Source organism: Schistocerca gregaria, chromosome 4, assembly GCF_023897955.1.
Source record: "Schistocerca gregaria isolate iqSchGreg1 chromosome 4, iqSchGreg1.2, whole genome shotgun sequence".
Taxonomy (NCBI): domain Eukaryota; kingdom Metazoa; phylum Arthropoda; class Insecta; order Orthoptera; family Acrididae; genus Schistocerca; species Schistocerca gregaria.
In genome coordinates this window covers 575,206,560-575,230,321 of record NC_064923.1, presented here as the reverse complement: position 1 = coordinate 575,230,321, position 23,762 = coordinate 575,206,560, and the positions used below count along the sequence as shown (strand labels likewise).

Sequence of the window (23,762 nt, the reverse complement as noted above, 5' to 3'; positions counted from 1 at the left end):
ATTGTTTTACTGTTTCGATAGATGATCTTTTCACTGTACTTTGTGTTTAGAAAATAAAACATTCAGACATACAAAACATAGGAGCAAATTAGTCACAAACCCTACAGAAATAAAGAATTAGGAGTGAATTTTGTATTATTTTATGGTGAATAAAAAATTAAATAAACAAACAAGAATGCTTTAAATAAACTTCTATTAAGTCATATTTTATTTTTAAGGTCATATTTATGTACGTTTTAGGTCATAAATGCTTGCATATTTCACTGTTCTTTAGGTAATTAAAACCCGAGCCCCAGTTGTAACTAAATTACTGAGCCGTGGCGGGGTTGCTGGCGTCGCGCTTCGAACTGCTGATGCCACTAGGTCGAGCTGTCACGTGATGTCCCTCTGGTCTGAGGCCACTAAGATCTTCGCTCGAGGTCTTTGATGGGGACTGGCCGTGTTGAGAGGTGGCGAGTTGTGGAGTGGTAACGGAGCGAGGAGGACGGTCTGAGAGGCCCGCCCGGCGAGTAGGGCGAGCACTTGTGCTAGCGTCTTGGGCACGGAGTCCGGTGAGTGATTGCTTGGCATATTTGTGGGCCGATCTGAATCCGTGGCTGGCTTCGACTGACGTCTTCGTACGTAGCCTGGCCAGCCACCCTCCGTTGGGAGAGCTGAAGCCAGTTTCGCTGAGCTGAATTATGGGCCCCCTTTGAAACCGGAAAGCTTCAGCATCGATTCATAACTTCAGTTAAGTTTTGGATTTTGAGGTCTAGTTGATAATTTGTCTTAACTGAAGCTGTTACTAAAATAGGCCTGCCTTTTTCTATTTTGATAATTTTATTTAACTAAAGCTGTTATTATCGAAGGCCTGGCTGTTTTCTCTTTGGCAATGTTATAACAGGCCTTCAAAAACAAACGAGACGGAGTCTGGAATTCTCAAACTGGTGACCAGGAGGGTAATATCGTGAGGTGTGTAACGAGGTGTGGTTTCGACCAAAACGTGGAAGTACACAGCCCGTCGCTAGAGGGCATGCGTGCACGTCACGTGACTATGCAGAGCTAGCAGCAGCATGCATCAACTATCCGACGCTGCCAGTCGCGTTGCAAACAGTGACATGGAGACGTCAAATGAAGAGCAAAGCGGTATTGTTCGTTTTCTGACAGCGGAAGGAGTAGGAGGAACAGACATTCATTGGCAAATGTCACAAGTGTACGCCGAACAGTGAATGTCCCTCGCAAGGGTCAAGGCGTGGAATAAGCGCTTCAGGGAAGGACGGGTGTCGTTAGCAGATGATGCACCACACTGAATTGCCGATGACATCGTTCAGCTGATGAATGCGCTCATTACCCAAGACCTTCGACTGACAGTGAAAGCCATAGCTGCCGTGGTCGGATTGAGCGTCGGAAGTGCTCACACCATCATGAAGGAACGACTGCACATGCACCAATGGGTGCACCACAGTCTTCAACCACACCAGGAAGCATGTCGCATGGCTCACTGTCTTGCTCATCTGCAGCGCAATGCTCGGGAAGGGAATCCGTTCCTGGCATGAGTGGTGGCTGGAGGTGAGTCACGGTGTCATCACTTCGAACCAGAATCAAAACGACAAAGTCTCCAGTGGAAGCATCCAGGGTCACCACCACAAAAAAAAGCCAAGGCTATCCACACGATTGCAGGAAAGATTATGCTATTATGCTGACGTTCTTCTTGTTCAATATGGCCCCCTTCTGACTCACTTCCTGCAGCACAGGACAACAGTGAATGCTCAGCGTTACTCGCAAACCTTGACTACTCTTCGCCAAGCGATCAAATCAAAACGATCAGGCAATCTCACCCGTGGGGCCGTTCTGTTCCATGACAATGGAAACCCTCATACGGCCAACACAGTCGCGGCACTCTTGCAGAAATTTAAACGGGAGATTCTCGGCCACCCTCCATACAGTCCGGACCTCTCTCCCCGTGATTACACCATTTTAGATCCCCTTAAAAAGGCTCTGATGGGCAAACGATTCACCTCGGACGACGACGTCCAGCTGTACGTGCGGAACTGGTTAACATTGCAGCCCCAGGAATTTGATGAGACAGCCATTCACAGCCTGATGTCACATTGTGACAAGTTTCTCAACAGGCAGGGTCCATACTTGTAACATACAGGTACTGGTTTCTGTAATTATGACTCCGGCTCGTTTCTTTTTGAACGCCCCTTATACTTAACTGAAGCTGTTACCATTGAAGGCCTGCATGTTTTCTGTTTGGTAATTTCACTTAACTGAAGCTGTTATTATTGAAGGCCTGTCTGTTTTCTATTTGATAGTTTTACTTAACTCAAACTGTTATTATTGAATCCCTGCCTGCTTCCTTTTAATTAAATTAAAAGCTATTTCATTATTTGGGTTAGCTCAAAGTCTTATTAATCAAGGCCTATCTGTTTTTATTGCCCTATTATTGACCTCTGATATCTTACTCAATCTGTGTTGTAATTATCTGAAATTGTGATTGCCAAAGGCCTAGCTGTTTCATAGATATTTATGTCAATAAGGGAGTAACAGGAAATGACACACGATGGTACATGGGCCCTAACCTTTCGCCTTACATCCCTCTATCCATAATTGTAGGTTTCTATTACAAGTACACTACAAAACAAAGCTATGTTGATTAATTAAATTGACTATTCTCAGTTACATATCGTTTAATAATAACTGCTTACACCGCACTAAGTAATTTAGGGGAAGTTGATACAATCAGTTAGATATAAAACACTTGTGGTCAAATCATGCAATAGCCAGGCAATGCTTATAAAACCCAGAGATGCAGTGCAAAAGATCTCTTTTGGGAACGAGTTCCGTCGTTCTTCTGAGCCCTTTTACATTTGGTTTTTACAACCTGTAGCTGGTCTGAGCAGGGGCAATACCGGTTCTCCTCAGATGATCGAAGTTAAACGCTGTCAGGTTTGGCGAGCACTAAGACAAGTGACCATCCAGGTCAGCCAAGCACTGTTGGACAGCAGGGTGCGTTCAGTCCTTGTGAGGCCATTTGAGGAGCTATTTGACTGAGAAGTAGGGGCTCCAGAAACTAAAACTGGCAACGGCAGGTAGAGCGGTGTGCTGATCACATGGCCTGTGAAATCTGCGTCCGGTGATGTCTGTGTGCTGAGGATGACACGGCGGGGTCAGTACTGTTGGGCCTTCATGACCTATTCGGACGGAGTTTTTATTACAGTTTTTTACCGTCTACAGCAACTAACAAATGTGAGACACGCTGTTGACTAGTAAATGTGTCAGGCATTGCAGGTCCTTTGTTCACTTGAAATTCCTCCACCCGAAAATTTCGAAACGTTGTCTGAACACGTGTACCATAGTATCTACAACGTTAAGAAGCCAGTTATGCACAGTGCTGTCCTCTCCAGCGTTCTAATGACTGATGTCCTCGATTGAAGGTAAACCAATAAATCATCAAATTTTTACGGTTGGGAACAAATTACAGGAAGGTAAGGTGACTAATAAGGGACCACAAACAGGGAAAGAACAAATGCATTATTAATAATTGTTTTAGTGAATTAAGAAAATTATACAGTTGCTCAGTGCAAATTACCATCCTACATAGGAAGAAATGATCACCATAATAAAATAAGAGAAGAGCTCATACAGAAAAATTTATGTGTTCATTTTTCTCAGGCGCTGTTAGAGAGTGGAACGATAGAGAAATAGTCTGAAGGTGCTTCGAAGAACCATCTGGCAGGCAGTTACGGGTGAACTGCAGAGTAGTCACGTAGATGTAGATGTTTGGCCCAATGTCGTATGCACTCTGCGGAAAGCAGTACGTGGATGATGGGGAGGTAATTGATGTGGTAAGATGTTGGCTCTTGACGACGACCATACAGACCGCCCCAGTGAGATGGTGTAAGACCGTCGCACTGAACAGAAATTATGTAAAAAAAACAGGGTTCTGTAGCCAAAAGATGATGATGATGATGTTTGGTTCGTGTGGTGCTCGCCTGCGCGGTTATCAGCACCCGTACAAATTCCCAACCTTTGCTCAGTCCAATAAGGCCACTTTCATGAATGATGATGAAATGATGAGGACAACACAAACACCCAGTCATCTTGAGGCAGGTGAAAATCCCTGACCCCGCGGGGAATCGAACTCGGGATCCTGGTGTAACCAAAAGAATGATGTATTGGAATCCTAAATAAAACCAACTTGCTTTCAGCAAAAATTATGTTGCATTATTTATTGAATGTCCCCCGTATAGCCATTTTATAGACATGCAGCTGTACTGTATGGTAGCAGGTAACAATAATTATTCAGGCATGAAGAGACTTGTGCAGGTAAGATAAGCTTGCAGAGCTGTATCAACCCAGTCTTCGGGATACAGATCACAGCAGCCACGATTGTGGCTCCTTAGCGTTACATCTCACTGGTGGAAAGGGTCCTTCTCACTATGGATGGCTTACCATACATTCCTTCAATCCCACAACAAAATAATATTCCCTTACATGTTACTGCCTATCACACGTTCATTGACAGCACTAAGTGTGCTCGACGACTGTCATTGGAAAAACTGTTGTGTGTGTAAGTCTAAGTTTTGCCTCTCTGTTCACCACTCGCCCACAACATCGTACACCAACTGCATCAATTTCTGAGCAGTCGGTCCCCTCCCTATCTGAGATCGAAAACTGCAGCGTGATGGTAGCTCGAATCACAATTCTGACAGGCAAGGACAGGTCCATGTTCAACTGGCTTTTATAAAACTAGATGATGATGAAAATACTTGGTTTGTGGGGTCATCATCACCTGTACAAAGTCCCAATTTTTACACAGTCCAATTTTCTTACGCAATCCAATCTAGCCATTATCACGAATGGCGATGAAATGATGATATCAACACAAACACCCAGTCCCTGGGCAGAGCATAAAACTTAGAGCAAATTGTAATAATATACTACGCGTTAATAAGCACCGCACACAAAAAATTTGTCGCCACTTTGAGACATCACGCTAAAGGCAGGTACCAATGATTAAATCCCCTAGAGTTACCAAACTGTGGGGGTTTTGGTTACGATGTTTCACCCATTTTCGTGAATCGTCAAAAACTTTCCGGTGGGCTTCAGAATCGGATGATTTAACGTTTCAGTCGAGGAGCGATAGCGTGCCCTATGAACGCTTCCGCTATCATCTTGGAAGAAGGGAATGTCCACAACATACTCAGTATGGACGTGTACACCAGGAAAGACCTCTCCATTTTGATCCGATGACGGCATTTGCCACCTGGGTGATAGGACATGGTTCAAACGGCTCTAAGCACTATAGGACTTAACATCTGAGGTCATCAGTCCTCTAGAGCTAGAACTATTTAAACCTAACTAAACTAACGACATCACACACATCTATGCCCGATGTAGGATTCGAACCTGCGATCGTAGCAGCAGCGCTGTTCCGGACTGAAGCGCCTAGAACCGCTCGGCCACGGGCGGCGACAGGACATGTATTGATAATAATTTCAACGTCGTCCGCCAACAGTGGTGGGATAGCTACCAGAGCGCCATCTGTCTCTACAGTTTAATAGGGAATGTTCACAGTCAGAAGGCTCGGTATGGTGCAAATGTGCGAAGCAAGCAAGCAACCATGCTCTAGAGATGCATTTATTCTTCCTACAGCCTACTGAGCGAGTTTGAAAAATGTCGTATTGTGGATTTCCGAATGGCGGGATGGTCCTTTCGGAGAAATGCCACACAAGTTGGACGTGCTGCGTCAATTGTGCAACGATGCTGGTATCAGTGTCATGTAGACGTTCTCACAGCTGTAGACGAGGTTCTGGACGCCCATGCAACACAGACGCCGCCAGGATCGTAGTATTGGAAGATCGGTATTGGCAAATTGTACAGCTACCACAGCACAGACAAGAGATCTTGTGAGTATAGACGTGTCAACGCGAACCGTTGTGAACCAGTTATTAGCTGAGGGACTATGGGCATACACACCTCTAGCCCGCCTTCCACATACGCCATAGCATTGACGTGCACGGTTTGACTGTTGCCGTTAGACAGAGTATCACTTGGAAGATGGAATGGCGCACTGGTGTCTATAACGGTGAAGGCATATTCTGCCTTCACGCAAGTGATGGTCGTTTGCATATACGACGTAGATCTGGTGAATGCTGTGTCATAGAGTGCAGTCATCCAACACACACTGGCCCCCACCTCACGCCTTATGATCGGGGGTGCAATAATTACATCTCCGTTCTTTTGCCGTTCTTGCAACAGGATAATACTCGCCTACGCTCTGTCTTTAAAACTCAAAGTGCTCTGCAAGGCGTGCAGCAACTTCCCTGGCCAGAAAGATCTCCGTGCTTGTCTCCAGCCGAGGAAGTGAGGCATATGATGGAAAGATAAGTAACTCGGAGACTCGTCAATCAACCAATCTTACAAGACAACGTGAAAGGTCGAGCAGGCGCGGCGTAAAGTATCCCAGGTCTGTTTTGCCATATGTACGATCGACTGGATACCAGAGTCAGCGCCTGCAATGCCTCCTCCAACCAGCTACTATTCAGTTTCTGTGTTGTTTGACCTACTGAAGACGTGCTACTGTGAGCAACGACCTCGAGCGAGATACACAACTCCAAAGTTACATTAGATCCAGTTCTCTTCACAGTGTTTGCTCAGATGTTGGTTGTAATGGACATTCATTGCCGACGACAGTTCTTGTCAGGTGTGAAACAGATTCCCATTGACAAGGTGTGCTATTCGCTCTGGTGGTCCCTGTCGTCTACGATCGTTTCACCGTTCTTACTCCGAGTTAAATGGGTGCGAATGGCGCCCCATATCTTGTAGACACGTTGAACTATCCGCGTTGTCATACTAACTTCATTCACTGTGTAGTCACGGGCACTTCCGAACAAACCCGCTCTGTTTCTTTCATTCTGTTACGTCTCCAAAGTGTACCCGGCTTACAGCTTTGATTCCACACATCTAATTGGCACATAAACACCACTTCACTGCTGTGACGTGCTTCGGAAATGGGCAGTCACACAAAAGCCTGACAGTTCTTCACAATATACAATGCTACAAAGTGACCAGTATGCTCTTTTAACGGGTTAGTGAGTTGACTAATATTTTGGCCGGTATGCTTAATTAGCTGTAGAAATACATATACAGGTATACGAACATGGATCCTTCAGAAGTCACAACTAGTTATAAATTGCTCGCCGTGGTAACTCACGTGAAGGCAACTCCCTGTATGTCCCCGAACAAGTCCTTGCGTGTAACCTCTCGGTAGAACTTGAGGGACTTGATGGAGTCGCGCACCGGCCGTGGGCCCTCATTCCGGTACACCTGGAATACAGCACCACATCATATGTAGGCTGAGCACACTACAAATGCGGTATGGAAGACGATCCGATTTATTTAGTTGGTGCATAAGTTTGTAGCATTTTTTTCATAAGTTTAATAAACACAACAGATACACATAATAGAGACTATAATGATCAATAATATATTCTCCTTCACTATTTACGAGGGTATTTCGGAAAGTAAAGATACACCGTACGCCAGAGGAACAGAAGAGTTTTGGCGAGCAAGTTGGCAACACTGGTGTTAACCTTGAACCGTTAGCTTTCTCCTCGCGGTCGTTCAGCAGTTGAACGTTGCTTCTGGTTGGAGTAGGTCGTGTTTAAAATGGCTGCGCCGATTCAGAATTCCGCCATATGCGAATTACTCTCCGTCATACGTTTTCTTCCTACACAAGGTCAGCGACCAGCGGATATTCACAAAGAAATTGTTTCTGTTTATGGGAACATTATGAATCGACAAAGTATAACGAAATGGTGTCGTCATTTCTCTGAAGGTAGGACCGATGTTCATGACGAACAAAGACCAGGTCGGCCATCTGTGATCTCTGATGCCCTTCTTCGGAGAATGGAGGAAGCAATTCGTGCGAATAGACGTCTCACATTGAAAGAATTGCATCAGATCATACCGGACGTGTCAATGACAACTCTTTATGACGTTGTGACTGTCAAGTTAGGGTACAGGAAATTGTGAGCGCGCTGGGTTCCAAAACTGTTAACGGAAGAACACAAAAAGAAAAGGATGGGCTTTGCACTCGACTTCCTCACACGCTATGCTGAAGCAGGTGATGAGTTCTTGATCAGAATGCGACAGGTGACGAGATGTGGGTTTATGACCATGCACCTGAATCCAAGCAACAATCTATGCAATGGCGCCATTCGAATTCACCAAAAGCCAAGAAATGCAAAACATCGATTTCAACGAAGAAAATCATGGCTTCTGTTTTTTTTTTTTTTTTTTTTTTTGGGACCGACAAGGCAGTCTTCTGTTGGAATTTATGCCTCCTGGAACGACAATTAATGCTGCTGCATATTGTCAGACTTTGAAACGTCTTCGAAGGGCAGTTCAAAACAAACGCAGGGAAATGCTGACAAGTGGAGTCCGCTTGCTTCATGACAACGCTCGGCCTCACACAGCGCTGGTATCCAAAGTACTACTCAAACAAATCAAATGGGGCGTATTGCACCATCCGCCATACAGCCAGGACCTTGCGCCCACCGACTTCCATGTCTTCCGTTACCTGAAGTCACATCTTGGTGGGAAATCATTCCACGACGATGAAGAGATCAAAGATGAAATTGAAATGTGGTTCCGACAACAGGCGGCAACCTTCTATGACTGTGGGATACAAAAGCTTGCGCACCGACTTAACAAATGTTTGGATAACGGGGGTGGTTACGTCGAAAAATAACAAATAATCCAGTTAATAAGATGTAACTGACGTTTTCTAAATAAATGTTCTATTTAAGGACTGCGAGCCATTGTATCTTTATTTTTCAAAATGCCCTCGTACAACAGTCTTCCAACGCTGAGTTAACTTTTTGATTCCACGACTGTAGAAATCACGTGATTTTGAGCGCAGCAGAATGCGGACGGGCGTTATCGAGGAGTAGCATCATTTCGAGCAATGTTCCTGATCGTTACTCTTGGACTGCGTTTGCAGGGCGTCACAGCTGTTGAAAATAAATGTCAGCAGTGATGGTACCAGCGCGGGGAAACATTGCGTAGTACACCACACCGTCACTCTTCTGCCAGATACATCACATTATCTGTTGTGAATGCGCGCAGGTATTCGTACGGGACGTTGCTGCTTTCTCTGGACTCAACCCTTCCTCACCCACCAGTAACGATACATGATAAGAAAGATCGCTGTTGTTCATGAGACAGTTGACGATCAGCACGCAGAGATGCTCATATGGCCACCTGCTGATTTTTGGGATTTTCGCTTAGAGCGTGCGGTACCCTTGAAACCGATTTCTGGTTCAAATGGTTCAAATGGCTCTGAGCACTATGGGACTCAACTGCTGTGGTTATCAGTCCCCTAGAACTTAGAACTACTTAAACCTAACTAACCTAAGGACATCACACACATCCATATCCGAGGCGGGATTCGAATCTGCGACCGTAGCAGCAGCGCGGTTCCGGACTGAAGCGCCTAGAACCGCTCGGCCACAACGGCCGGCGATCTTCATCAAACCCCAAGGTCTTCCCGAACGTGGAATCACTAATGTCGAAACAATCTTCCTTAAATCGAGCAAACCATTTTCTTGTCGTGCTATGTCCAATGACATTATCCCCATATTCGGAACCAGTTTCTGGGTGCCTGTTTCCCGTCTATTGAACTCAAACAAAAGACTATGTCTCAAATGTTCCGATATCTCTACCTGGCAGTCCATTTTCTAGCATCCACGGCTCCATTTACTATCTCCAGATGGCAAAATGATAATATGTAAACTCATAAAGCATCAGCGAACTAAAAGTAAAAAATGAACATCGATAAAACACCCATAACAACTGGAGTGTCAACGTACAAAACAAAAACGCTACGAAGTTATGCACCAACCTAATAGAACACTTCTTCACACCCCCTTACCTATGTGAAGCTCTTACGGTGTCTCAAAAAATTGTTGATGAAAATGTTTAAAACTTGAAATAAGCAAAGTTAATGTTGTGTTGAAGACTGAACTGAATGCAACCGAACGTCTGGCTGATGGTTGTCTAGAGGGGTTAGCAGGAGCCGTCACTGTCAGTTCAAGTTGCCTATAAGCTGCATGTAAATACAGTAGCTGTAAGCCGTGCCGGCTTCCTGGCAGACCTCGGGTTGCCAGCCTGTCGCTCGCCATGCGACACCCGCTCCACGAAGGACCGTGGCGGACTCGGGTGGCAGCGAGGAGCCCAGTGCGAATGTGACTGGCGGTTGACGCCGAGCTCGGATGCTGATATGTGTAGAAACCACGAATCCGCTCGAACGAGGTTTATTTGTGTATGTTTCACATTGATGGTGTGTGTGGCAACTGCTGAGATGAGCCATACAAGCTCACCTTCCTTTCATTTATTTTGCTAGTATTAACAACTGCTATGTTTTCAGTACCTTAACCACCTGAAAATTGGCGTTATTATAATAAATAGCGCTGTCCATGATGGAAAATTTGTCATTTATAATACACATTTCCATCATGCATAGCCGTCCGCGGTGGTCTCGCGGTTCTAGGCGCTCAGTCCGGAACCGCACGACAGCTACGGTCGCAGGTTCGAATCCTGCCACGGGCATGGATGTGTGTGATGTCCTTAGGTTAGTTAGGTTTAAGTAGTTCTGAGTTCTAGGGGACTAATGACCACAGATGTTAAGTCCCATAGTGCTCAGAGCCATTTGAACCATTTTCATCCATCAAGCATAAGCTTTCGATCTATTTCTTCCTCCGGATTTCGAGGATGTCTTCTCACATTCACTACTTAACTGTAGCTATCGCAGTCGACCGGTCGATTATTGACTGATTAAGGCCCGCCTGGATAGCTACGCTCGTTAGCACGCCGCTTTCGGGATTCCACGGAGGGGCGCCGACTGCTGCTCGAATCTGCCTTAGGGATGACGATGAATACCAGACTGGATATTGGTGGTAGGCAGTTTTCTGCATCTAACTGCCTGAATACAAGCCTGATTCCCACATCCCGCCTCAGCTGTACGGTTTGCAAACACATCTCACACTTTTGCAAGGGATAACACTAGACGGAGACAGATGAGGCACACCAGCTTCATGTCGGGGAGGAATGGCTACCTAGAAGAAGGCCATCCAGCCATGCTGCACCCACTAACATCGCCAAATCCAGGTTAACATTCTGACCCCGTGATGGAAAAATAGGATCGGATGATTAAAGTCTCCTTCAATGATAACAGTATGAATGGGGAATATATATAAAGTTTTTGTAGGATGTGGGGTGATCCTGATGGTCGACAGAAATACCCAGTTCTAAGTTTATGCCCTCCCTTCATATTGAGTCTTGCCTAACACGTTTTGCACGCAGCTTCAGTTTCTATTTCATTGGGTTTGATTTTTTTGCCTATTGTGACAAATACACCACCTACATCTCCAAAAATGGTTCAAATGGCTTTGAGCACTATGAGACTTAACATATGAGGTCATCAGCTCCCTAGAACTTAGAACTACTTAAACCTAACTAACCTAAGGACATCACACACATCCACGCCCGAGGCAGGATGCGAACCTGTGACCGTAGCGGTCCCGCGGTTCCAGACTGTAGCGCCTTTAACCGCTTGGCCACGCCGGCCGGCACCTGCATCTCCCATTACTCTGTCCTTTCGAGGTGACAAAAGTCATAGGATGGCGGTATGCACATGTACAGACGGTGGTAATATCGCACTTTTTTTGTCTCATCAGTCTTCTGACTGATTTGATGCGACCCGCCACGAATTCCTCTCCTGTGCCAACATCTTCATCTCAGAGTAGCATTTGCAGCCTACGTCGTCAATTATTTGCTGGATGTATTCCAATCTCTGTTTTCCTCTACAGTTTTTACCCTCTACAGCTCCCTCTAGTACCATGGAAGTTATTCCCTGATGTCTTAACAGATGTCTTATCATCCTGTCCTCCTTGACAGTGTTTTCCACATATTCCTTTCTTCTCCGGTTATGCGCAGAACATTCTCATTCCTTCACCTAATTTTCGACATTTGTCTATAGCACTAGATCTCAAATGCATTCAGCATATCATGTAATTCTTCTTCACTTTCATTCAGGATAGCAATGTCGTCAGCGAATCGTATCATTGACATCCTTTCACTTTAAATTTTCGTTCCGCTCCTGAGGTTTTTCTTCATTTCCATCATTGCTTCTTCGATGTACAGATTGAACAGAAGGGGTAAAGACCACATCCCTGTCTTCACCCTTTTCAATCCGAGCGCTTCGTTCTAGGTCGGCCACTCTTATTACTCCCTCTTGGCTCCCGTACATTACATATTGCATATTACCCGTCTCTCCCTACAGCTTCCCCCTATTTTTCTCAGAATTTCGAGCATCTTGCAACATTTACATTGTTGAACGCTTTTTTCAAGTCGACAAATCCTGTGAACGTGTCTTGATTTTTCTTTAGTCTTGCTTCCAGCAACAACAGAATTGCCTCTCTGGTGTCTTTACCTTTTCTAAAGCCAAACTGATCGTCATTTAGCAAACAATCTTCTATATTTTTCTTGTCAGCAACTTGGATGCATGCATGAGCTGTTAAGCTTGTTGCCGGCCGGAGTGCCTGTGCGGTTCTAGGCGCTGCAGTCTGGAACCGAGTCACCGCTACGGTCGCAGGTTTGAATCCTGCCGCGGGCATGGATGTGTGTGATGTCCTTAGGTTAGTTAGGTTTAATTAGTTCCAAGTTCTAGGTGACTGATGACCTCAGAAGTTAAGTCGCATAGTGCTTAGAACCATTTGAACCATTTTGTTTAGCTCGTTGTGCAATAGTTCTCACACTTGTTGGCTCTTCTAGTTTTTCGCAATTGTTTGGATGACATTTTTCCGAAAGTCAAACAGCATGTCGCCAGACTCATACATTCTATATGCCAACGCGAATAGTCGCTTTGTTGCCTGTTTTAGACATTTTGATGGAGTTTTATCTATCCCTTCTGCTTTATTTGATCTTACGTACTCCAAAGCTCTCTTACGTTCTAATTCTAATACTGGATTCCCTATCTCTTCTAAATCGACTGTTGTTTCTTCTTCTATCACATCAGACAAAACTTCCCCCTCATAGAGGCCTTCATGTACTCTTTCCACCTATCCGCATTCTCCTCTGCACTTAACAGTGGAATTCTAGTTGCACTCTTAATATTATCACCCTTGCTTTTAATTCCACCGAAGGTTGCTTTGACTGTCCTATACGCCAAATGAGGCCTTCCGACAATCATTTCTTTTTCAATTCCTTCACATTTTTCGTGCAACCATTTCGTCTTAGCTTCCTTGCACTTCCTATTCATTACATTCCTCAGTGATTTGTATTTCTGTATTCCTGAATTTACCTTCATATTTTTGTACTTTCTTCTTCCATTGATCAACTGAAGTATTTCGTCTGTTATCTGTGGCTCCTTCGCAGTTACCTACTTTGTACCTATGTTTTTCTTTCCAACTTCTGTGATTGGCCGTTTTAGAGAAGTCCATTCCTCTTCAACTGCACTGCCTACTGGACTGCTCTTAATGGCCACATCTACAGCCTTAGAGGACTTCAAGAGTATCTCGTCATTCCATAGCACTTCTGTACCCCAGTTCTTTTGTTACACAACCTTCCCTTGTACAATAACCTATGAAACCTTCCCTTCGGATTTTTATCTCTTGCTTAATAATAACAAATGAAATATTCTCTTTGAAATTTATTCTCTTTCTCAGTCTTCGCATACAAATTTAATTGCTGCTTATTAAAAGTGATTTTCTGATTATTTCGACGAAACATAGAATGTGTCGTCGTCGTAGCCCTCAGTCGTTATCTGCAATAACCCAAAACTGTTCCTTACCTTTTTTACAGTTACTGGATCGCCATCTGATTGTTACATCGAACTGCGACATAAATATACTTACTCCGTTTTACTATACTTTATTAGCTGCTGGTGGGCTGTCATAATAAGTGGCTGTATTTATTACCAAAGCTGTCGTTATTCTTTAATAGCAAAGCTGACGTTATTCTTTAATTAATTTGACTGACGTTGCATGATTGACAGTTAAACCTTTTCTTGACAACAGTAAAATTTTGCAAAGTTTTACGTGGATGGTTTTTGGGATGGATTACAATCAGTAATGCAATATTGCTGGCAAAAATGAATTATTTTCTGAATGAAATGATTTTACAAACGTTCAAATGGGACTTGCTTTTTACAATAATCTTACAACAGGCATTGCGCAAACATACCTTCAGTAGCCTTTTTTTCTCAAAAAATAATTCAATAATATTAGCTCCTCTTACGATAATAGTTAGCTGATGTCTGTCAACATCCGTTTATAATCTCTTGTAAATAATAACTGGCGGCTGGCAGGCACACCGCTCCTCTCAACTTCTCGCTTCAGACCTGCTACCGACTCGCTTCACTTCTCGCTTACTACTGACTTCCTACGAATGCTAAAGTGCGCCAACAATGCTTTCTGGTGCAGACAATCCCTGCTACCATTACAAAATGTATCAATGCGCGGTCTTTCCCGCTCGTTTCTTAAAATGTATCCATACGTGGTCTCTCCCGCCCTCTTTAAAATTATATCAATGTGCGGTCTCTCCTGCCAACAATACTTTGGTACAGACATTCCCTGCTACCACAATTATTTCCACGATGACAAATATTAATTATTCCTACTTAATACTATTAATAAAATATAAACATCTTTCATAAATTGTGGTTTGACAATAGACAATAGAAATATACACGTTTATCATTGGGCAAATTATCGAAGGTAATAAGCGAAGGAAATGCATAGACATGTAAATATTGACACAAGGGACTAAATACTACACTCCTGGAAATTGAAATAAGAACACCGTGAATTCATTGTCCCAGGAAGGGGAAACTTTATTGACACATTCCTGGGGTCAGATACATCACATGATCACACTGACAGAACCACAGGCACATAGACACAGGCAACAGAGCATGCACAATGTCGGCACTAGTACAGTGTATATCCACCTTTCGCAGCAATACAGGCTGCTATTCTCCCATGGAGACGATCGTAGAGATGCTGGATGTAGTCCTATGGAACAGCTTGCCATGCCATTTCCACCTGGCGCTTCAGTTGGACCAGCGTTCGTGCTGGACGTGCAGACCGCGTGAGACGACGCTTCATCCAGTCCCAAACATGCTCAATGGGGGACAGATCCGGAGATCTTGCTGGCCAGGGTAGTTGACTTACACCTTCTAGAGCACGTTGGGTGGCACGGGATACATGCGGACGTGCATTGTCCTGTTGGAACAGCAAGTTCCCTTGCCGGTCTAGGAATGGTAGAACGATAGGTTCGATGACGGTTTGGATGTACCATGCACTATTCAGTGTCCCCTCGACGATCACCAGAGGTGTACGGCCAGTTTAGGAGATCGCTCCGCACACCATGATGCCGGGTGTTGGCCCTGTGTGCCGCGGTCGTATGCAGTCCTGATTGTGGCGCTCACCTACACGGCACCAAACACGCATACGACCATCATTGGCACCAAGGCAGAAGCGACTCTCATCGCTGAAGACGACACGTCTCCATTAGTCCCTCCATTCACGCCTGTCGCTACACCACTGGAGGCGGGCTGCACGATGTTGGGGCGTGAGCGGAAGACGGCCTAACGGTGTGCGGGACCGTAGCCCAGCTTCATGGAGACGGTTGCGAATGGTCCTCGCCGATACCCCAGGAGCAACAGTGTCCCTAATTTGCTGGGAAGTGGCGGTGCGGTCCCCGACGGCACTGCTTAGGATCCTACGGTCTTGGTGTGCATCCGTGCGTCGCTGCGGTCCTGTCCCAGGTCGACGGGCACGTTCACCTTCCGCCGACCACTGGCGACAACATCGATGTACTGTGGAGACCTCACGCCCCACGTGTTGAGCAATTCGGCGGTACGTCCACCCGGCCGCCCGCATGCCCACTATACGCCCTCGCTCAAAGTCCGTCAACTGCACATACGGTTCAAGTCCACGCTGTCGCGGCATGCTACCAGTGTTAAAGACTGCGATGGAGCTCCGTATGCCACGGCAAACTGGCTGACACTGACGGCGGCGGTGCACAAATGCTGCGCAGCTAGCGCCATTCGACGGCCAACACCGCGATTCCTGGTGTGTCCGCTGTGCCGTGCGTGTGATCATTGCTTGTACAGCCCTCTCGCAGTGTCCGGAGCAAGTATGGTGGGTCTGACACACCGGTGTCAATGTGTTCTTTTTTCCATTTCCAGGAGTGTATTTCAAACGTGTCGCAAGACGTCCAAGTAAACTTAAAAGTTGGAAGAAATCATGCATGAAGCGCCATTTGCCGTTGTCCCCTTGTGATGTCAGGCCACGTAGCTAAAGTATATTACAACGATACGCTCCTTCTCTATGGCACTGCGTACTTTCCTCTACCTCGACACACCTTTTTCATGTCTCCACACACCTTCTCTAAGTCACCACATACACTGAGGTAACAAAGGCCATGGGATATCTTGTCGGATCCCCTTCCGTGCTGTGACATGGGATCAACATGTCGTTGGAAGTCCCCTGCAGAAATATTGAGTCACGCTGTCACTATAGCCTTCCATAATTGCTAAAGTGTTGCTTCTCCATTATGTCCCATAAGAGTTCAATGGGGTTCATGTCGGACGATCTACGTGGCCCAACATTCACTCGAATTGTCCAGAATGTTCTTCAAACACATCGTGAACAATTGTGGTCCAGTGATACGGCACATTGTCATCCACCAAAATTCCATCGTTGTTTGGGAATATGAAATCCATGAATGGCTGCAAATGGTCTCCAAGTAGCCGAACATAACGATTTCCAGTCATAATGTCTGGTTCAGTTGGACAGGAGGACGCAGTCCATTCCATGTAGACACATCCCCCACCCATGTGGAGCCACCACCAACTTGCACAGCGCTTTGTTGACAACAGGGATCCATGGCTTCTTGAGGTCTGCGCCAAACTCGAATCCTACAATTAGCTCTTACCAACTGAAATCCAGACTCATCTTACCATACGACAGTTTCCTGGTCGTGTATGGTCCAACCTATATCGACACGAACCCAGGCGAAGTGCTGCAGGCGATGTCATGGTGTTAGCAAAGGCACCCTCATCTGTCGTCTGCTGCCGCAGCCCATTAACCCCAAATTTCGCCCCACTGTCCTAATGGATAAGTTCGTTGTACTTCCCACATTGATTTCTGCGGTTTTTTCAAGCAGTGTTGCTTGTTTGTTAGCACTGACAAATCTACGCATACGCCGCTGCTCTTGGTCATTCAGAATGGCCGTCGGCCACTGCGTCTCTGCGATAAGAAGTAATGCGGGAAAATTTGGTATTCTCGGCACACTCTTGACACTATGTAATTCGGAATTTTGAATTCCCTAACGATTTCCGGAATGGAATATCCCGTACGTCTAGTTCCAACTACCATTCCGGTTCAAAATGTGTTAATTCTAGTCGTGCGGTAACAATCACATCGGAAACTGTTTCACATGCATCACCTTAGTGCAAATGTCAGCTCTACCAATTCACTGCCCTTCTATACCTTATTATGCGATACGATCGCCATCTGTGTATGTGCATATCATAACCCATGACTTTTGTCACCTCAGAGTTGGTGAGGTACCGCAGTGGTTAGCAAACTGGACTCGCATTCTAGAAGACGACGATTCAAACTTGTGTGGCCATCCAGATTTAGCTTTTCTGTGATGTCGTTAAATCGCTCCAGGAAAATGCCGGGATGGTTCTTCTGAAAGGGCAAGGCCGATTTCCTTTCTCATTCCTAAACAATCCGAGATTATGCTCTGCCACTAGATTAGATTAGTACTTGTTACACAGATCATGAGTACGACACTTCGTAATGATGTGGAACGTGTCAGGTTAATAAAAGGTGTGTATACAAGATATTACATTACACAAAATATTACATGACACTTAATTTTTTAATATCCAAAAATTCATCTAATGAGTAGAAAGAGTTGCCATTCAGGAATTCTTTTAATTTCCTTTTAAATGCTATATGTCTATCTGTCAGACTTTTGATGCTATTAGGTAAGTGACCAAAGACTTTTGTGGAAGCATAACTTGCCACCTTCTGAGCGAAAGTTACATTTAACCTTGAGTGGTGGAGATTATCCTTTCTCCTAGTGTTGTAGCTATGTACAATGTTATTACTATTGAATTCGTTCGGGTTATTAATAACAAATTTCATAAGTGAGTATATATTTTGTGAGGCAACAGTGAAGATCCCTAGCTCTTTAAATAAGTGTCTGCAGGATGACCTTGGATGAGCTCCAGTAATTATTCTGATTACACACATTTGTGCAATGAACACTTTTTACTCAATGATGAGTTACCCCAGAATATGATGCCATACGAAAGCAGAGAATGAAAATAGGCGTGGTAAGCTAATTTACTGAGGTGTATATCGCCAAAATTTGCAATGACCCTAATAGCATAAGTAGCTGATTTCAAACGTTTCAGCAGATCTTCAGTGTGTTTTTTTCCAGTTCAACCGCTGATCAATGCATACACCTAGAAATTTTGATAATTCTATTTTAGCTACTGATTTCTGATCGAAGTCTATATTTATTAATGGTGTCATTCCATTTACTGTGTGGAACTGTATATGCTGTGTTCTATCAAAGTTTAATGAGAGCCCATTTGCAGATAACCACTTAATGATTTTCTGAAAAACATCATTTACAATTTCATCAGTTAATTCTTGTCTGTTGGGTGTGATAGCTATACTTGTATCATCGACAAAAAGTACCAGCTTTGCATCTTCGTGAATATAGAATGGCAAGTCATTAATACATATTAAGAACAGCAGAGGACTCAAGACCGAACCTTGTGGCACCCCATTCTTGATTGTTCCCCAGTTTGAGAAATCACGTTTTTTGCACATTATGTGAACTGCTTATTTCAACTTTCTGCACTCTTCCAGTTAGGTATGATTTAAACCATTTGAGCGCTGTCCCATTCATACCACAGTACTTGATATTATCTAGAAATATTCGATGTTTTACACAATCAAATGCCTTTGATAGATCACAAAACATCCCAACGGGTGACTTCCGGTTACTCGGAGCATTTAATATTTCATTAGTGAAAGTATATATAGCATTTTCCGTTGAAAAACCCTTCTGGAAACTAAACTGACATTTTGTTAAAACTTTATTTTTAAAAAGGTGCGAAGCTTCTGTACAATACATGACTTTTTCAAGAATTTTGGATAAGGCACTCAGAAGAGAGATTTGGCAGTAGTTGTTGACATCAGACGTATCCCCTTTTTTATGCAGTGATTTAACAATAGCATACTTCAGTCTACCTGGGAAAATACCCTGCTTTAGAGAGCTATTACATACGTGGCTAAGAATCCCACTTATCTCTTGGGAACAAACATTTATTATCCTGCTGGAAATGCCATCAATTCCATGTGAGCTTTTATCATCTTCCTATGTTCAGAAGGAGAGTTGGGTGGAATTTCAATTGTATCAAACTTTGTGGGTAAGGCCTCTTCCATTAGCTACTTTGCTTCTTCTAATAAACATTTAGACCCTATTTTCTTTACAACATTTAAAAAAAAATGATTATTCAAAATGTTTTCGACTTCTGGCTGGTTGTTTGTCAAGTTTCCATTCGCTTCGATGGTGATACCGTCATCATGTACTCTTGGTTTCCCTGTCTCCCTTGTAATAATATTCCAAATTGTTTTGATTTTGTTATCAGAGGTATTACTCTCAGACATGATGCACATGCCTCTGGGCTTCTTAATAACCTTTCTTAATGTAGCACAGTAGTTTTTTATAATATTTGGCTCTAACGACTCGATCTCGGCGGGACGTTAAAGCCAATCTCCCTTGTCACCTCAATGTGTATTACAACAATATAGGCCTTCTCTGCGAAACCGTGTACATTCTCAAGCGGAAATACCTTTTCCATGTCAAATTACACCTTCTTAAAGTCACCACATACTCATTATTTGTAACCCCCTACCTTCTCCACGTCACAACATATCTTCTGTTACTATGCACCTTCTTTGTGCCACTATGCACCTTCTGTCTCTATATCACCATGCACTCTCTCTATATCACCACAGACGGCCGCTGTGACCGAGCGGTTCTAGGCTCTTCAATCCGGTACCGCCTGCTGCTACGGTCTCAGGTTCGAATCCTGCCTCGGGCCTGGATGTGTGTGATTGTGTTAGGTTAGTTAGGTTCAAGTAGTTTTAAGCCTAGGGGACTGATGACCTCAGATGTTAAGTCGCATAGTGTATAGAGCCATTTCAATTTATGTCACCACACACCTTTTCTAAGTTACTATGTAACTTCTCCACGTCAGTTCATATATTCCATACGTCACCATATACCTTCATAATGCACTATATAACTTTTCTGTGTCACCATGCAGAGTCTGCGCAGGATACGGTGCTCGATGCACAGTGAGCAGTTTTCGTCCGAAGCGCTGGGAGAGTTCATTCGTTTGTTCGGAGATGGAGGTCGACATTGTTTGCTCGCTTTCGCCCGATGGGCGGCACTATGTAATTACAGAATGGAGGCGAATACCCTGCAGTCGTTCTCAAATTATTTTACAAAAACTATCTGGTAAAAATTTTCATTTCAGCGTTACTTCATCTACATCTACATCTACATGATTACTCTGCAATTCACATTTAAGTGCTTGGCAGAGGGTTCATCGAACCACGCTCATACTATCTCTCTACCATTCCACTCCTGAACAGCGCGCGGGGAAAACGAACGCCTACACCTTTCTGTTGATGATCATTCCTACCTGTGTAGGTTGGGCTCAACAAAATATTTTCGCATTCGGAAGAGAAAGTTGGTGACTGAAATTTCGTAAATAGATCTCGCCGCGACGAAAAACGTCTTTGCTTTAATGACTTCCATCCCATCATATCTGCCACACTATCTCCCCTATTACGTGATAATACAAAACGAGCTGCCCTTTTTTGCACCCTTTCGATGTCCTCCGTCAATCCCACTGGTAAGGATCCCACACCGCGCAGCAATATTCTAACAGAGGACGAACGAGTGTAGTGTAAGCTGTCTCTTTAGTAGACGTGTTGCATCTTCTAAATGTCCTGCCAATGAAACGCAAACTTTGGCTCGCCTTCCCCACAATATTATCTATGTGGTCTTTCCAACTGAAGTTGTTCGTAATTTTAACACCCAGGTACATAGTTGAATTGACAGCCTTGAGAATTGTACTATTTATCGAGTAATCGAATTCCAACGGATTTCTTTTGGAACTCATGTGGATAACCTCACACTTTTAGTTATTTAGCGTCAACTGCCACCTGCCACACCATACAGCAATCTTTTCTAAATCGCTTGGCAACTGATACTTACTAGACGATAAATTGGAGCATCAACTGCGAACAACCTAAGACAACTGCTCAAATTGTCACCCAGGTCATTTATATAGATCAGGAACAGCAGAGGTCCCAGGACGCTTCCCTGGGGAACACCTGATATCACTTCAGTTTTACTCGATGATTTGCCGTCTATTGCTACGAAGTGCGACGTTCCTGACAGGAAATCACGAATCCAGTCGCACAATTGAGACGATACCCCATAGGCCCGCAGCTTGATTATAAGTCGCTTGAGAGGAACGGTGTCAAGAGCTTTCCGGAAATCTAGAAACACAGAATCAACTTGAGATCCCTTGTCGATAGCGGCCATTACTTCGTGCGAATAAAGAGCTAGCTGCGTTGCACAAGAACGATGTTTTCTGAAACCATGCTGATTACGTATCAATAGATCGTTCCCTTCGAGGTGATTCATAAAGTGTAAATACATTATATGCTCCAACTTCACCCCATGAACCATGGACCTTGCCGTTGGTGGGGAGGCTTGCGTGCCTCAGCAATACAGATAACCGTACCTTAGGTGCAACCACAACGGAGGGGTATCTGTTGAGAGACCAGACAAACGTGTGGTTCCTGAAAAGGGGCAGAAGCCGTTTCAGTAGTTGCAGGGGCAACAGTCTGGATGATTGACTGACCTGGCCTTGTAACAATAACCAAAACGGCCTTGATGTGCTGGTACTGCGAACGGCTGAAAGCAAGGGGAAACTACAGCCATAATTTTTCCCGATGGCATGTAGCTTTAGTGTATAGTTTAATGATGATGGCGTCCTCTTGGGTAAAATATTCCGGAGGTAAAATAGTCCCCCATTCGGATCTCCGGGCGGGGACTACTCAAGAGGATGCCGTTATCAGGAGAAAGAAAACTGACGTTCTACGAATCGGAGCGTGGAATGTCAGATCCCTTATTCGGGCAGGTAGGTTCGAAAATTTAAAAAGGGAAATGGATAGGTTAAAGTTAGATATAGTGGGAATTAGTGAAGTTCGGTGGCAGTAGGAACAAGACCTATGGTCAGGTGACTACAGGGTTATAAACACAAAATCAAATAGGGGTAATGCAGGAGTAGCTTTAATAATGAATATGAAAATAGGAATGCGGGTAAGCTACTACAAACAGCATAGTGAACGCATTATTGTGGCCAAGATAGATATGAAGCCCACACGTACTACAGTAGTACAAGTTTATATGCCAACTAGCTCTGCAGATGACGAAGAAATTGAAGAAATGTATGATCAAATAAAAGAAATTATTCAGATAGTGAAGGGTGAAAAAATTTAATAGTCATGGGTGACTGGAATTCGGAAGTAGGAAAAGGGAGAGAAGGAAACGTAGTAGGTGAATATGGACTGGGGCAAAGAAATGAAAAAGGAAGCCGCCTTCTAGAATTTTGCACAGAGCACAACTTAATCATAGCTAACACTTGGTTCAAGAATCATAAAAGAAGGCTGTATACATGGGAGAAGCCTGGAGATACTGACAGGTTTCAGATAGATTATATAACGGTAAGACAGAGATTTAGGAACCAGGTTTTAAATTGTAAGACATTTCCAGGGGCAGATGTGGACTCTGACCACAATCTATTGGTTATGACCTGTAGATTAAAACTGTAGAAACTGCAAAAAGGTGGGAATTTAAGGACATGGAACCTTGATAAACTGAAAGAACCAGAGGTTGTACAGAGTTTCAGGGAGAGCAAAAGGGAGCAATTGACAGGAATGGGGGAAAGAAATACGGTAGAAGAAGAATGGGAAGCTTTGAGGGATGAAGTAGTGAAGGCAGCAGAGGATCAAGTAGGTAAAAAGATGAGGGCTAGTAGAAACACTTGGGTAACAGAAGAAATATTGAATTTATTTGATGAAAGGAGAAAATATAAAAGTGCAGTAAATGAAGCAGGCAAAAAGGAATACAGACGTCTCAAAAATGAGATCGACAGGAAATGCAAAATGGCTAAGCAGGTATGGCTAGAGGACAAATGTAAGGATGTAGAGGCTTATCTCACTAGGGGTAAGATAGATACTGCCTACAGGAAAATTAAAGATACCTTTGGAGATAAGAGAACTACTTGTATGAACATCAAGAGCTCAGATGGAAACCCAGTTCTAAGCAAAGAAGGGAAAGCAGAGAGGTGGACGGAGTATATAGAGGGTCTATACAAAGGCGATGTACGTGAGGACAATATTATGGAATTGGAAGAGGAAGATGAAATGGGAGATTCTGCTTGAAGAGTCTGACAGAGCACAGAAAGACCAGAGTCGAAACAAGGCGCTGGGAGTAGACAACATTCCCTTAAAACTACTGACAGCCTTGGGAGCGCCAGCCCTGACAAAACTCTACCATCTGGTGAGCAGCATGTATGAGTCAGGCGAAATAAC

The 23,762-nt window shown here is 44.1% G+C and overlaps 1 protein-coding gene across 1 annotated transcript in view; it reads right to left on the bottom strand.

The window, feature by feature from the left end:
- Positions 1-23,762, bottom strand: part of LOC126266726 (probable cytochrome P450 301a1, mitochondrial) — a 286,151-nt gene that overhangs the window by 166,237 nt on the left and 96,152 nt on the right. The window contains exon 4 of the mRNA XM_049971202.1: positions 7,202-7,314. Coding sequence (XP_049827159.1) covers positions 7,202-7,314 — 113 coding nt within the window. The remainder of the gene's footprint in view (positions 1-7,201; positions 7,315-23,762) is intronic.